This window comes from Copadichromis virginalis, linkage group LG22 (genome assembly GCF_057382275.1).
Source record: "Copadichromis virginalis isolate Kocher_CV1m ecotype Utaka linkage group LG22, C_Virginalis_male_GT1.1, whole genome shotgun sequence".
NCBI lineage: Eukaryota > Metazoa > Chordata > Actinopteri > Cichliformes > Cichlidae > Copadichromis > Copadichromis virginalis.
In genome coordinates this window covers 25,451,887-25,467,591 of record NC_140638.1, presented here as the reverse complement: position 1 = coordinate 25,467,591, position 15,705 = coordinate 25,451,887, and the positions used below count along the sequence as shown (strand labels likewise).

At 41.5% G+C, this 15,705-nt stretch overlaps 1 protein-coding gene across 2 annotated transcripts; it reads left to right on the top strand.

Moving 5' to 3' along the window:
* Positions 1–74: 74 nt before the first annotated feature.
* Positions 75–14,787, top strand: topaz1 (testis and ovary specific TOPAZ 1). Of its 2 annotated transcripts, none has more exons than XM_085446100.1 (21): positions 75–515; positions 3,465–5,970; positions 6,056–6,105; positions 7,837–7,940; positions 8,272–8,318; positions 8,413–8,477; positions 8,628–8,686; positions 9,273–9,359; positions 9,576–9,633; positions 9,772–9,923; positions 10,018–10,110; positions 10,206–10,318; positions 10,396–10,459; positions 10,553–10,724; positions 10,859–10,959; positions 11,064–11,229; positions 12,245–12,397; positions 12,633–12,836; positions 13,038–13,221; positions 13,449–13,632; positions 14,481–14,787. In XM_085446100.1, the coding sequence occupies exons 1-21, from the start codon at positions 221–223 to the stop codon at positions 14,610–14,612; spliced, it is 4,989 nt and encodes a 1,662-aa protein (XP_085302226.1). In that variant the 5' UTR covers positions 75–220; the 3' UTR covers positions 14,613–14,787. The 2 variants fall into 2 exon arrangements, with proteins under 2 accessions (XP_085302226.1, XP_085302225.1); XM_085446099.1 differs by having other exon boundaries at positions 8,625–8,686.
* Positions 14,788–15,705: the final 918 nt, after the last annotated feature.

Here is a 15,705-nt window from a genome sequence, read left to right as displayed (position 1 = left end):
CAAAATGATCTGCGCATGCGCAATGATTCGGGCACGCCTTAGCTCCCCATGTCAATCTCAAATTAACAGTGAGCGGCAGCAACACGAGTGCGAGGGCCCCGAATAGTAACGTAATGATGGTTTAAGAAGAACAAGTTCCAGCGTTACTCTGAAAAATACTTTTATAGCAGCCTGGTAAATTATTTAATAAGTTTTGGAAGGCACAGTTTTAACTGTTAGCATGTTTCCATCTTCTAGCAGGGTGAAACTCAACAGAGTTGCGCTAAAAGACGTTGTTGGGTTAAAGCTGACCCCGCGGCGGAGACGAGTCCCAAAGTTACTGAATAGAATTAAGGCTGAAAGCAAAAAACAAGAGAAAAACTTTGATTCCGTGCAGCTAATTTCAGAGAAAGATATGGTGTCACCTCCGGGCAGCAATGAACCCGACCAAAACTTAACGCACACAATGGGTTCCGAAAAGAAGACACAGCCGCCGAGCACTCACGACGAGGAGGAGCCGGAGGAGAATGGCTCAGGTACGCAGAAAACAAAGAGTAAAGTAGACTCTGAGTCACGAGGCGCTGATAAACAAGACGGGCCGAACACTAGAGGCAAGTATCAACAGAGCAGGGGGGGTCAGAAACACGTGCCTCAGACCGCGGTTTATTTGGTGTGTTTTCAAACGGCTCCACGGTAGGACGAATCCAAGGAGTGAAAGGTCCAAATATCAAATGAAGCTGACAAGCCAGGCGACTCTGGCCAGGAGGAGGAGACAGACCGATTTAACGTCGGGTAGATGTCCTTTCAGACAGTGCGACGTTAATGGTAAAAGTGGTGTGGCACGCCGGGCTAAAAGCGTGAGGGTCGGTGTTAGAGAGGGACGGAGTTCAGTGAAGGCCACGTCCGCCGGGTGTGATCCTCAGCCCGCTGCTGCTTCTGCAAAATCGGGAGGAGTGCGAAGGGAATCCCAAGTAAGGTGCACTTTAGCTGGATTATAAGTTAGAGTTTTTAAGGTTAAAGGTTTTAAGGTTGGTTAAATTGCACTGCCTTTAAATTGATTTTACAATTGGGCGTTTTGTGATAGGTTTATGCTTTTAGCTAACTCTTTGCTAATTTGTGCCAAATTGTGTCAGATGCTAAGCTAACAATGTGGTAAAGTCCTACTGAACACGATCCAGTTTTAGTGGATATCATGCAGTTCATGGTTGAACCTGACATGAAGGATCTTCTTAGCTATTACTTGCCCGGATTGGAGCTGATGGAGTTTAATTATACACTAACTAGCAGCCTGCTAATAGCAGATACATTTCCTGTTCATATAGCTGGCACTCGTCTTACTTGCTGAACATGAGCTAGATTGACTAAATAAATCCCCGGCTGTATATTCCTATTAAGGTTTTTTAATATAATCTATTTATTTTATAAAGTGTATAAAAACAATGTTGTTACAGATTTGTCCCCATATTGGACGTGATAGTACCACCGGTTGCTAGGGAAACATGCCTATTCCCACACTTTTTGGGAGTGGTTCTTATGTTCTTGAACGTTGCTCAAAAAGATGGTGCACTTGCCTGTAGTTTTTCATGTTTGTCTGCAAATACTGCTCTCCCAGCTGAAGTAAAACCTGAAGATGGTCTTGAAAGTAAAAGTTCAGCCTATGCAAGTCATTCGCTATCATTTAAACCAAAATCCCGGTACTATGCCAGTGACCAAAGCAGTCAAAAGTATGTTTCATCCAAATGTTTGGAGAATACACCTTTTTCCCTAGTAGCAGGTGGTTGCCAGGGGGTCTCGCACCGGTTTATCAGCAATCCTTTAGTGAATGCCATTAACCTCTAGCATCCAGTCAAAACTGGCTGGAGTACTCAATTTTCCCTCATTACTGATGGTTGCGGGCCTGTGTGACTGAGGCCTTATTCACTTGCTCGTGATAGTCAAACGTCCAAATGGCAGGCAGTTTAATATCACCTGGTTAGTGCTTCACATATCGACAAAACCTCAGTTGGGTAATTTGGGGATTGTCTCATTCACAGCCTGGGAAGCTGTTCCACATAGCTGCCACTCAAGCTTAGTGAACCTACTCTTTACAGTTCTTTATTAGAAGTGGGAACGTTAACCAAATGTATGTTTTCCAGGCTCAGTCAGTCGTTGTTACTAAATCATAACCAGTTATAAAGTAAGAGCTTTTTTTTTCTTTCTCTAAACCTTAACACACATTTACATTTTTGTATTTCAAGTTCCCTAAAGTCAATCTTTTGAGTGATATTTTGGTTAGATGTCTGAAATAAGATCTCTGGTTAACACAAGCTCTAGACATTTTTTTCCTGCAATACTTCAGTAAATAGTGCCCCAATTGTGAATCTTTTTTTTTTTTTTTTTACATTTTTTAATGATGTCCATTGTCCCAGAGAAGGTGTTGTCTGGTAAATTATGTGTACAGTGTCATTGCACTGAACACAGAACATTTATGGCCTAACAAAAGTGTTATAATTTAGTGTCTTCATTTATTTCCTATGGAGCTTATTTTCTGACATAATTCAAAACCTCTCTGCCTTTTTGTTGTACCAGTCACAATTATAATCAGTTATGGGTTAGCCTTCAAAAAAAGGTTGTGCCTGGGTAGATTCGGTAAATAAAACTGATATGAAAATCGATTTTTATTTTATTTATTTTCTCAAGGGTGAGACGTTAAGAAGGACAAATCCTAACAAAGTTCTTCAAGAAGCAAGTCTCCGCGACTCAGAAGCCATCTCAGCTGATTTTGAAGCCTATACCTAAATGAACAAAGAGAGCACCTTAACTTTGAGTTGTCATCAGAATTTAAAATTATATGCGGGGGGGAAAAAAAGGTCCCTGCTCATCCTGACAGAACACTGAGCAAATGCCATTCTAGTTCATTTGAATAGACACTGTTGATTTAATTGATCCATGAGTAAATATATCCACCGCGATATATGTGAGGACGTCATCCACGTTCCTCAGTGCAGCAACACGATTGGTTCGTATATCTCCTGGTTTGGCTTTTCAAAATCAGAATCAGAAAGACTTTATTTATCCCCAAGGTGCAATTAAGGTACACCAGAGCAGCATGACGTTGAGGGTAAGGACGGGGCATAAACAGGCAATAAGAGTGAGATAATAAATACACAGAATATACAGTATATACACAGTTTTAAAATTTTGATTGATTTTCTTGATTTCTGTTCAGGTTTTTTTCGTTTGATGCCTCTGTGATTAACTGGTCTGTTTGACTTTCCTGCCTCTAATGAAATCAGTCATTGCTCTAAGCCTTTGTTCAAGATGGTGAATGAGATGATCCCAAATGGTGCCGATATTGATTGGAATCGATGCTGTTTGAAAAGCAGTTATTAAAAAGAAAAAGAAAAAAGGAAAGAAAGCTACGGTGATGTTTCTTTCTGATGCTTAGGTAAATCATTGTTATTTCGTTTTGCACTCTCTGACAAGTGTTTTGTTTCCACTTGCAGATGTTGGTAGACATAAAGAGCCAAACCTCTCCGGTCTTACTGGTTCAGAAGTGTTACTAAGAAGAGCCGTCGGAGCCTCCCACTGTGGTGTCTGTGGGGAATGTAAATACACTTCCCCTCAGCGCAAGGCGCCGGGTAAGCTAAAAAGAGCTAGCCCAGGGTCAGAGCCACCTGCTACTCAGTCAGAAATCGAAAAAGAAAACACAATCACTCAGAGCTCTAAGAAGATTATCGTGTGGATAAACCAGTATCCCAAAGTGATCCTTTGTGACGTTGCCAAAAAATGTGAAGCTTGCGGTCACGATTGTGGGTATGTGTTACCGGATGCTCTCGAGAACAAGGTTGTGCGTTGCTTCCAGCAGGAGATGAGAGCTTCAATACGGTTTTGGCCTACTTGTTTAAGGCATAATGAATCAGAAACTGAGAAAAAGGCTCTGTTTAAAAGTAGCAAGTGTTGTCCAAGTGCTCAGGATGAGAAGACCGTCTGTCAGTCTCAAAGTCTGATCCGCCAGAACCACCTGGATGAAGGCATGCATTCACAGCCATTATCCCATCATACCGTGAGTCCTTTCCACCGGAGTCAGACAGGCGAAGACTCTGCAACTTGTTCTGCTTCTTTTTTACTAGATGAGCATACAAAGACAGGCAACTGCAGAGGTGGCATGCGTGACAGAGATGCTGAAGTGGACCTTGGTCCAGGATCAGATCCAGTAAGCCCAGAGACTTGTAGAGAAAAAGGAAAGGTAGGGGATAGCATTGAGTGCAGCAGCACTTTGGACTTCGCGCCCACCGATAAGTGTAGCGCTTCAGGTGGTCAGAAAGGCGATCCCACAAATGCTGATGGATCACACGTGTTGTCAGATCTCATCGATCATGTTAGTGACGAGGATACAGATGCACCAGAGTCGTACACTTGCCAGAGAGTAAGGGCGTATTTGAGAAAAATACATTTTTCATGTGCACGCACTTACATGGCCTGGCCTTTCTCAAAGACTTGCACAGCAAATGCTTCTACCACAGCAGGGACTATTGATCCATCAGCAAAGGATGGGATTGACTCTGCAACAGCTAATCAAAGTATGCCAGGTTCATCCAGTAACCTGTTCAAGGACATTCCCCCGAAGGCACCTACAGAGAAATGGGAAGAGGATGGAGAAAGCGCTTTTGCTCAGGGAAATGAGAAAAGGCACAGAAAAGACATGGAGACCTCACCGCTGTTTAACCAGCCTGAAGAGTTAGAAACCAGGCCTAATTCAGATACGGCATCATTCCCCCCTCCAGCTCAGTGTGGAAGGGAGCGTGGCACTGATGGAGTCTCAGCCTCGGCTTTGCTAGTTAATGGACCAGAAACTGTCACCTCCATATCGACCCCTTCCCCCTCAGTCCTCGGCCTGAGTGACTGGGACACTGCCACCACTCTGTCTCTTATGTCATCTCCATTCACACAGGGCAGCATGAGCAGCCTCTCAGCCACAACATCTTCTCTCCCACCTTCATCGCTTATTCCCAAGAGAGTCAATGTTGCTGACAAAATATTGTCCTCCTGTGAAGAAGCCCAAACAGCTTCTTCCTCTCCCAGTGTTCCTCTGCACAGCCCTGACTCCTTTCATACATGTGAATCCTTTGTCCTTCCTCAAGATGAATATGAAAATGACAAGGAACCATTCCCATGCAGGAGCCCCCCCAGACTGGACCCATATTATTGTGCAAGTTCGTTTAGGGGCAATGCTTCAGTGGGTTCACTATTGTGCAGCATCTCCCAGGAACACTGCGTAGAGTCAGACTTGAATGAATTCATGCTTCCACCTTTGCTCTCCCCTGTCCATTCACCACAACGGCAGTTGTGCCAGAGAAGCTTCTCGTGCTGCAGCTCAAGCAGTACAGATGAGGAAGAAATGAACAAAGATGTGAGCAACTTGCCACAAAATGATAATTGCAAGGATTGTCTTGAGCACCATATTGAAGAGTTGGAAAGAGACTTGTCAGACTTTACAACTCCTGAGACACCAAGGGAACCTCAGTCTTCTCCCAGCAGTGAAGAAGAAAGTGATGACGAGGATGATGTGGAGCAGGGTAACCGAATTTCAGAACAAGTTTCCTTACATCGTAAAATAAAGCCGAGCCTTAGCTCAGGTGTTCTGACAGAGCCCTGCTCTTCTTCCTGCAGCGACGAAAAGAACGGTGCGGCCTTGAGTGATGGAGAATCACACTCAGACACAGAAGAGGGATCAAGCCCGTCTAAAATAGCAAACAGCGAAGAGGATAAAACCCAAGGAGAAGCAGCTGGTGATTCTCAGCCTGGCATTTTGGACGAGTTAACGGCCTACGAACAGGACATCCTGCTTGTTGACGTGATCCAGGACGACCCAGAACTGTTTGACAACCTGCCTGATCAAAGTTTGCTGAAGCTGGGTCCTACCCGAGCTGCCGAGGCTCCGGGAACCAAACCTGCTGCTGTGGTGAATACTCCAAGAAGAGATGGAGCGTCACAGGAGCTGCAAGAGAGGTAAGGTCTTATATTTAACATTAAGTCCTGCAAGTGACAGATTAATTGTTGAATGCTTTATAAATAAAAGTTACTTTTGTTCTAGATTGGCTCCAGTTACTGTGGATTTGCCTTGTGACAGTCCCAATAACACAGGTACGATCAGTGTGCAGAGAAACTGAGCCATGATGACAGTGTCTTCTATATTTTATTGTTTCCTTCGATATGTATAAAGTGAAAATAAGACAAAAGAAGCTAAACATTTTAAAAAAAGGAAAATAAGTAAAAACAGTAGAACGCTCGGTAAAAGTAAAGGCATGTCAGTGTTTGTGACTCAACCTAAAGTTCTGCCACATGGATGGGACGCAGTGCTCGTCTGACAGCCAGAGTCTGTGATTTTTACCTGTTATGATCTAAAGTAACAGGGTTGCTGTTAGGGCTGTTCGATATAATGATATATATCAGATGACCATATGAAAACATCTATTGTTTCATTTTACGCTATCATTTGTTTCGTGGTGTCACAAAATAAATTGTTTACGGTAATATTTTTTTCATGGTTTTGATGGTCACTGTAGAATTAATTTTAATTAAGTTCTCTCTTTCTCTTATATTTAATATAACCACACTACGGACGGACAAGCGACTGCTTTTATGTGTTGTCATTAGCAACAATGACAGTAAAACTATTGCGTGGCTCCGCCGTCCGCTTATTTTCCAAATAAACCTTTCACAATAAAGCTGAAGATCCTGTTAAGATTTTTCAAAATAAACCGAATCACATGAAATAGTATGCAGAGTGTTTACGGACAAGAAGCTAAAAAGAGCCGTCAGGTGCTAAAACATAAACCTTAGAACAGGATTTTGCCTGCAGCGCGCCGTGTAATAAATGCTCACAAATAAAACTGTGGCTGTTTCAACTTGTGCCTTAAAATGTAGTTTAATGCATCGGTGCCCAGCTGAGGCCACTTCACGCAAGTCAAGTTGCCCGAAATTCACAGAAAATGTAAAATTTTTGTGATATTTATCATTGTTGGGATGATAAATGTCTTATATCGGGAAATGAGATTTTGGTCATATCACACAGCCCTAGTTGCTGTGAAAGAAATGGAGAAAGCTGCTTGTTTTTTTTGTTTTTTACAGATATAGATAAACAGCTGGAGTCTGGAGTTTTATGGATTCACTTACTTGCTGGAAAGAGCAGTCCGACTGCAGTTAAAGCAATAAAAATGTCCTGGTTGATTCTTTTATGTGGCTAAAATCCACTTTGGCACCTCTGCAGCAGTACATTACTAAGTTACTTAGTTCTTGCATTGCTCCTAATATCTCAAACTGTTTTTAATTCAAAGATTAGAGAGACATGTAAACTGGTTTTACGGAGCTTACTGAAAATCCCAACAGCTCCTAAATGAGAAACTCACTGCTTTTAAAAGGAAATTAAATTTTTTTGCATTTTATATTTAACTGACTGCTTATGATGTCCCACATGAAAATACCAACATGTCTAAGTTGTTTATCGCCATTAAGCTTTAAAGGATTGATTTTCTGGTTAATATTGTGCAGTAAGTTGATTTTCTTACACGAGTTTCAAAGCTTGTGGTCCTTTTGTGAGAGATGAAATGTGGTAAATGTGATTATATTTTGTCCAGTACAGATGTTTGTTCAAAATTTCAAGTTATTGTCTCAGACGTTTTAGTTAGTAAGTGGAAATTTTAAGATGCCTAACTCAACTAACTTTGATAATGGCCATTATAATGGAGACAATGGCCTGAAATGACCCAAAACTTTGACATACTTTAAAAAAAATTCCCCTCTATGATTGGAACAGACTTCAGTAGACCAGAGATTAACTTGTGATTGTTTTTTTTTCTTCTTCAAATCCTATAGAGGAGAGTAACAGCAGGCCATGGAGACCTCATTCTAGCAGCACCCATACTGGAACACAGAGCGACACATGCCCTACCTCCACTGAGAAGCAAAGCAAACATGTGGTAAAGTAATGGGTCCTCTGCACAATCAGATAGATAGAGAAAGGAGCAGCGTGCACGTCAGGGGTTTTAACTTCCCTGAGGTTTTGTAGAAAAACATGGCAGGGCTTTTAACGGGGCTTCTTCTGCATAAATGCTCTCTGTGCATTTTACAGAGCACTGAGTCTGATGTATTACAGCGACAATGATTAAAGATCTGACACATCAAATACTGAATTTAAATAATTTTATTTTCAAAGGAATGGGTGTTTCATACGTTATCCTGCTTCTAAAGTATAATAAATGCACAATAGTGTATCTGTCATGTGTTGTTGTTTTTTTTTTTCTCCAATAGGTTCAATCTGATACCAACAGCAATCATGTAAATAGTGGCCCAGAAAGGTACCAGTTTGCTTAGTGCACATGACCTGATCTTTGATTTGTCACATTAATCTTTCAGTCTCGCGATCATCATATTGTTTATGTTCTGTAACAGGAGCCAGCCCATCAAGACGGTGAACTCCTTTCAAAACATCCCCCCACTCATGTCCATGGGAACCGGTGAGGGAGAATGAAAAGGGCTCAGACAATGAACTTTAATGGCTGTTGCGTTTATCTTGTTCTCACTAATAACTCCTCATTTTATAACTTAATTGCCAATGTGAGTGCTCAGCGTTACTTTATTCTTTGGCTCTTCTGGTCTCCAAGCAGGGGCATGGATCACAAACTCCGCAAACATGATGGATTTTAGGCGCCTGAAATCAAGTTCTGTAAGTGTTCCTTTGTATATTACCATGTTGCTACTGAAAAAATGCTCAGTTTAAATACATGTTCGGTGGCGTTAGCATAGATTGGACTTTCCAGTTATTTAATAGAATATAACTGAAATAAATCTGGAAAAGTCAGAACTGGTTTTGGAAGTTCTAGTAGGACAACTAATTTTAAACGTATAAAGAAATTACTGTCATATACACAGTATCTGGAGATATGAGGGTCCTTTCCATAGTCTGTGTATAAAGATGGATGTGGCCTTTTTGAAAATGAATCTTAAATACCTTTAAATCTCTGACCTCAGTAAACAACTCACTGATGAGTTTGTGGTCTCTAAAACTAATGAATCCTTGCTGAATACAGCACGATTTCCATTTTCTAAACCATGAACAGAAATGGCCTCAGTTTCACGGTCTGCTCTGACAATCATTCGGTTTCAGCTTGAGGTTTCCCAAAAGAATTAAACTAATGTCGCCGTGGTTACTGTAGATGTACAGTTCGTTCTTCTGTACAATAAATATGTTTTGCACTGTGGGTGAATTGCATTGCTATAACTTGACTGTGTGATGCTGTCTAAATGCCCAGTACTGCAGGCTGTACTTCAGTGAATCACTGACCTGTGGGTTCAAAATGTGTCGCTTCCAACATCTGCCTATGGAGGGGGATGAAAAGGTACACTCTGTGGTTTTTACTTTATTTATTTATTTATTTATTTATTTATTTTTTCTTGATTTCACCAAAGACAGTAAATTGTTTGTGTATTGTGTACATTTTATGTTTTTAATCTTGAATTTAAAAAATCAAATTGAATTGTTGGAGATTGCAGGGCCAACATCACCCTCTGTTGTGACATCGCTGTAATTGCACACTTTCTTTTTCATTTGCTAGTTTTGTATTGAAAACGTGACAAGATTCATCAAAAATCCAACGTGCCTTCAGAAAGCAGGTGAGTTTCCTTCCTTTCCTTCCCACTTCTCTTTTTCTCCCACAGCCTTTGTGCACGCTGCATGCTAAACTGATTGCCCATCTTTGCTGCGTCATCGGTCTCCTTTCTCCTCTCCTGCTCTACCCCTGTTCTCCTCAGGAGCTGTGTTTACAGGATATTACCAGAAAAACCCGCCAGGAGTGTATTTCTCTTTGCCGATATTTTTCTCCCTCCTCTGGGCTCTGCTGAAAGCTGGCATGTTGTCCGAGGTCTTTTCCGTCCTCAGTGTTGGCTTGGCTCACAACATAGTGGTCAGTGTAGCAGTCCTGACATTAACCACGGAGAAAACTAAACAACTGATTGATGCTGACATGAGATTAGACGTTGATCTTGTTTTCTTTTTAGCCCAGCCACGAGTTCCTCCTCTCCCTTTTTAACTGCGTGAGAGAAAAGGGTGTGATGGGCTTTGTGCCTGAACTCATGCAGCTCACTTTCAAGGTATCAGTTGTTTGCCTTTCATTATGCTCTGAGTTTAGCTCATTTGCTTTATGTGCCTCTGGAAGAATTTAGACTACCTGTCTGTATGTTTACAGATGGCCAACGCTGGACTAGAGCTGAGTTTGGACTGCCTCGACTGTGTAAGGAACACTCCTCTTTTCCAGCAAATGATTCATCCAAACTCGCCTTCGGTGTCCGGCAACAACAAGTGAGTGAGCCACAAAGTTCACAATTGTTTTCATTTGTTAATCATAACTCTTATAATTCTTATTTTCACTCTTAAAGGGTTTCCTCTGGTGCACCGTTTCCAGAGTACCTGAATTTAGCCCATTCCATTGTGGAAATGGAGGTAAGAGCTTCACATCTTTTGACAGCTTTGTCTGTAAAGATGGTGGTGCGTTGTGCTCATGTGTGTATTTGTTGTATTTGTTGTCTGTGTCAGCTTTGTATGAAACAAGAGGACTGGAGGAGGATAGGTGAGGTTTTTAGAGGGATCTGCCAGTCCAACCAGCACCCCAGCCAAGTGGAGCGCATCAGTGGTCGCATTGCTGTCGCGCTCCTGTCTGAGGGCAAAGACAAGCTGTCACTGCCCTTTTCTGTATTTGCTGAGACAGGTAAAAGCTCTAAGTAGAGATAAACATCAGTTTTCTTCTCCCAGTGTGGTTCTGTGTACTAGCACCTTCCAGATTCCAATCTGGAGGGAAAAAAAGTAGCTGTTCATTTATTTATTCATTCAAATGTTCTTTAGTGTGTCAGAATGAAAGTGAGGACAGCATGGTGAGGAGTTTCGTAGGCAGAATTGGAGTCTCTCTGATGTTACGGTACCACAAAACGCATCAGTGGGCCAAGGTAATCAGGCCGTGCAGCTCGCATCACACTCTCCTCGTCACATCTGAGCAGCATCTTCGAATTTAGGATGTCATTGTTTGTCTGTGTCATGTTTACTGATGCAGGGTCGCAGGGTGGTCGAGACGCTGTCTGTTTTAAAAGTCGGCTTCTCAACTCTGAAAGGTCTGTTTGGGAACGAGGACGGAGCGTCACGATGCTGCCTGATCACTGTGGCTGCAGAGGTCTTCCTCCTGAGTGGCAGCGTGGAGGGAGCTCTGAACACACTCCGAGGTAGTGACTCGTGAAGCTGATCGATGTTTATTTAGCTAATGTCGTCATGCTTAAAATGTAACCAGCGTTTTATTTTCATGGTTTATAAGTGCAGAGTTTCACAGCTCGAATAAAAATGGGATTTATGCTGCATTAGCAAAGCAAAGTCAACTAAAGGGCCAACTTTTAACTGGTGCTGAGATATGTCAACTTTACAGCTAATAGCTGTTTGTGTCAACAAGCTGAATCCCAAAGATTTTATTTTGCGCCTGTCTAAACTGTGTCATCTTTGGCATAAAGAAATGGGAACAAATTATGTCTGTGTAGTTTCTCATTCATGGTAGTCTTAAGAGCTTGGAAAAAAGGAGACTTCATTACGTTTGTCAAGACATTTGATCCAAGAGGCTTTTTCGGATCAGAACTGAAGTTTTCTTCTTTTTCTGAGCTCTTAAGATGAAAACATGATTTCTTTTGTTTTTGTGACTGGCTGCTAAAAACAAAGTGCCTGAAGAATCAATGTCAGAAATTGTCTGATATGTATGGGCCATTATGAATCATTTTATGCTTGGATGAGTTCTATGTCAGTGTTAAGTAGCTTTGCAAACAAGAAAGTGGTCAGGTGCAAGGACTGCGCTGAAGATGAGGGGAAAAGCAACCAATGTCTAAAAGACAGATTTGAATGACCATCAGAAAGTGCTGAGAGCTGCTGCTCAGGATCAGTTGTGTAACAAAGACAAGTCTGGCTTCTTGCGAGGAAAGTGTAAAAAATGACTCAAGACTTTGCACAATCCTCAATAATAGGTTTCCATTAATGTCTTTTCTTAACACTCACAAACTTAAAGTTCTTTCCCTGTAAATCAGTAAAAGCAAATTTGGTTTTATGTCCTCAGACTTTATGTGGAAACCTTAAAAGTGATAGTCGTCTCGCTGCCCTGAGAAATGCTAGCTTTCATAGTCTTGTAGGTAATGTTGTAGAACTGTGAAACCAGTTATTTGCTGAATTGTTTAAATTTTGTTTATACATCTGTTAATCCAGAAAACAAGTGGTTCCTGAGTTCGTCCTCATGGCCGTGTGAGCCTGCCGATCTGGAGAGTAGGACTCGTGTGCTGATACGTCTGGCTGAAAAAACCTCTCACAGAGACACGCTGGAGCTTCTCTGTAATCTTCCTGGAGTTAAAGAGTCAAGTGGTGAGTAACCTACAGAGAGCTGAAATTAAAGTTAAAAAAACAAACAAACAATGATACAGCAGGTTAGTCAGCTTTGCTACTAAACTGGCCAGATCAGTATCCCACAAGTTTAACTGACTCGCTACACTCTGATTAGAAAGTGCTGGTTTAATTTTGTACAGTGTTTGCTAGCGCTAATAGATGCTCAGCTGTGAGAAAAATTTAGTTGATAAAGAGGTTTTTCTTTTTTCTCCAGACTCGATGGATATCTCCAGGTACAGCCCCTTGTTTAACTCTCACCTTCAAGTGTGTGTGGACAGGCAGATACTTCCTGTGGCTTCAGACACGGTGGACTTTATGCTCTCTAAAAACCTGGCTGTTGACCACACAGTGCTTCGGATACTTTTACAGAAACTGGGCAAGCAAAACCTCTGGCTCCGGGCTCGGGAAGTCTTCAAACGTAAGTACCACACTCTGGTTTTTACTGCTACACTTACATCATTGCATCATAAATGTGAGTTGTCGAAGGCAGGAAACAGCTGCAGATTCTATTACGGCACCAGATGTTGAGTCTGATCAGTCTCAGCTAACGTTTACAAATGGTCAAAGATTTGGATTAGATTAGACTCTGAGGTGTGCTCGCTGCGTTCATGTTCATTAGATTCTCTGAGTGTGGGCTACTACCCTGGAGTCTCAGCTCCCCCTGGTTTCATGACACTGATTGTCCCCTGTCGACTGGGGGAGGTGGAGCTGGCTCTCACCTTCGAGATGTTCATCACTGTCAACGCAACAGTCATTCACCACCTATCAGAGCCCATTACTTCTCTCACCATTACTCTCAAAAGGTAAATTGTGTTTTTGTGTATAAGGAGTCTGTTCAGATGGAATCAGTGAAATATTGGCATTGGGGGGGGGGGCTGGATTGATGTCAATTAACTTTGATATGTGATAATTTCACCCAGAAATAAAGAACTCTTTGCATTCGAAATTATAAAAAAAGATTGTCCATGGTTAGTGTGTGTAAAGATTCGACTGCAGTGGTACGTGATGTTCGTGCTTTCTCCTCTTCCAGGACTCAAAGCTGTGAGAGCGAGTACCTCTCTGCTGGCAGCCGCCTCCTCTCTGCAGCTTGTATCCCTCAGCCCAAACTAATAGTCCATTACACAGCAGTCAACTCAGAACAAGAACAAGTGTTCATGCTGGACGTTCCCTCTGCCCGCCGCTGGCTCCGCCACAATCATCTGTGGGCCCATGAGGTGTGGACACACTAAACCACCAGCTGTTTATTTCTTTGCTGTCTACAGAACTCCTTCTCTTTCCTTTAGAAACTGCTTGTGCTCAACAGCCGCTGACTCTCAGGAAAACAACCAATGAAATCAGGAATATGAAAGATTGCATATTTCTTGGTCATGTTTCAATTGACTTGAACTGAGGAGCAGAAAAACACAAAGACCAAAAACTACTATTCTTTTCTTTCTTTCTTTCTATCTTTATTTTTTTTTGGTTCAGAGTAGTTTTAAAATAGGTTAAGAGGTTGTTTCCTGAGTTCTTTTAGCTGATTTGTCAATCTGTTTGTGAGATTGACTCTTTGAAAGCAAAAACTCTGTTTAGGAACAGAGTCCAGCATGTTTGTTGCACGATTGTGTTTACTTCATTGTAAATAACATCTGAGTGTAAATAGGTATATATTTATAATGGTGTTTAGTCTTTGACAGTATTATGTTGTTATATTAATGTCAAAACCTCAATTGTTGCCAGTTAAGGAGCTGTGATTTACCTTTTCTTTGTATGAAGTTTTTATGTATCCATAAAAAAAAGGTTCTACTTAAAAAAAAAAAAAAAAAAGGCTCTTTTTTTTTTTTCTTCTTCTTCTTTCAAATGAGAAAGGACATTTCTCTAAAAAGTGATTTTTGGATTTGACCACAGTTGCTTCCCTGCAGTCTTTAACATTTCTCCTCCAGCAATGATGTAGCGGGTAAATGCAGCGTTACTGGAATCTCAGATTCTGGCCACTTTACAATACACAACATTACTTATAATTTCTGTTCCAGAGAACTTTCCTATTCAAAATTCTTTCAGGCATGTTTTCCTCTTCTTTTCGCAGCCAGCATCGCTCACTGTACGGGTCTCATTTTATGGTCCCTGTAGTAGAAGACGGGTTCCTCATGAAAGAAAAAAATCAGTTATCTGTGACTGCGACATGTTTGAGGAGCTTGATTACTGGAACATCAGTTGAGGCGTGAAGCATTTGACGCGGTGTCTTGGTTAAAAAGCACAACCCTGGCTGACTGACATGTCTGATCGTGCGTGACAGAAAGGTGGATTTAATATTGTTGCAGAGTCTTTGCAGCATAGGTTGAAATGTCTGTCACAAAAATATCAAAGTGCTGATTGACAATAAAAGTTTTTGCATACTATTTGGTGTGGTTTTTATTTGATTTTTTTTACTTTGTGGCAGAACAGCTAAATAATTTAATGTAATTTAGTTGCTTCTATCCAGAACTCACTGACTTGACTTTCCCTTCAGTGCTTGGAATAAAAGCCCTGCTGTGGCCCTTACGTGGTGTTTCTGCTATTCAGCCACTAGATGGCGAACTTTGACATGAGCAGACCATAAAATAAACACATTTGCTGACACATGGTTTGAAAGCCACAGAGACCGGTGTTTAGAGAAGATGTTTCTCAGCTGTTCTGATACTCCTGACACATAAAGGATCACTGAAGGTTTTCGCTCAGGGAGCAGTTGTCCTCCTCTTTTAATATTATACAAAACAAATGTATAATATACATTTGGCCGCCGTTTCTGTGGGGATGGTGTTTGCTCTGTGTTGTAGCATCCTGATGACACTCGGTTTGAGCTCAAGTAGATGATTTTAAATGTCCCCCATTACTGATGGGAGTCTCACAGTCTAAGAAGGCTACCCGTGTCATTTTTCATATCCTTCCCCATGATCTTAATGCGGTGGTCCACCGAGTTACTGTGATCAGTGAACTGTGGTACGTCTTGAAATTTGATTTTCACCCAGGTGTCATCACATACCTGAACCAATGACTTGGTGTTTCAGGGCAGGATAACAGAGCCATTTTTTCCACTTCTTCACTGTACAAGACAATTTGCCTATAAATGATCAAGAAACTGACCTCACAGCTCATTGTTCATTCAGTGGTGCTTATTTCAGTTATTATGCAAATGTACAGTGGGGCAAAAAAAAGTATTTAGTCAGCCACCGATTATGCAAGTTCCCCCACTTAAAATGATGACAGAGGTCAGTAATTTGCACCAGAGGTACACTTCAACTGTGAGAGACAGAATGTGAAAAAAAAAATCC

Excerpts from the sequence above, each read along its gene's own strand:
- topaz1 (XM_085446099.1), top strand. The coding sequence starts at position 221 with ATGTTTCCATCTTCTAGCAGGGTGAAACTCAACAGAGTTGCGCTAAAA. Across the intron at positions 11,230-12,244 it reads AGCTCTGAACACACTCCGAG|AAAACAAGTGGTTCCTGAGT; the intron begins GTAGTGACTCGT and ends CTGTTAATCCAG. Across the intron at positions 12,398-12,632 it reads TGGAGTTAAAGAGTCAAGTG|ACTCGATGGATATCTCCAGG; the intron begins GTGAGTAACCTA and ends TTTTTTCTCCAG.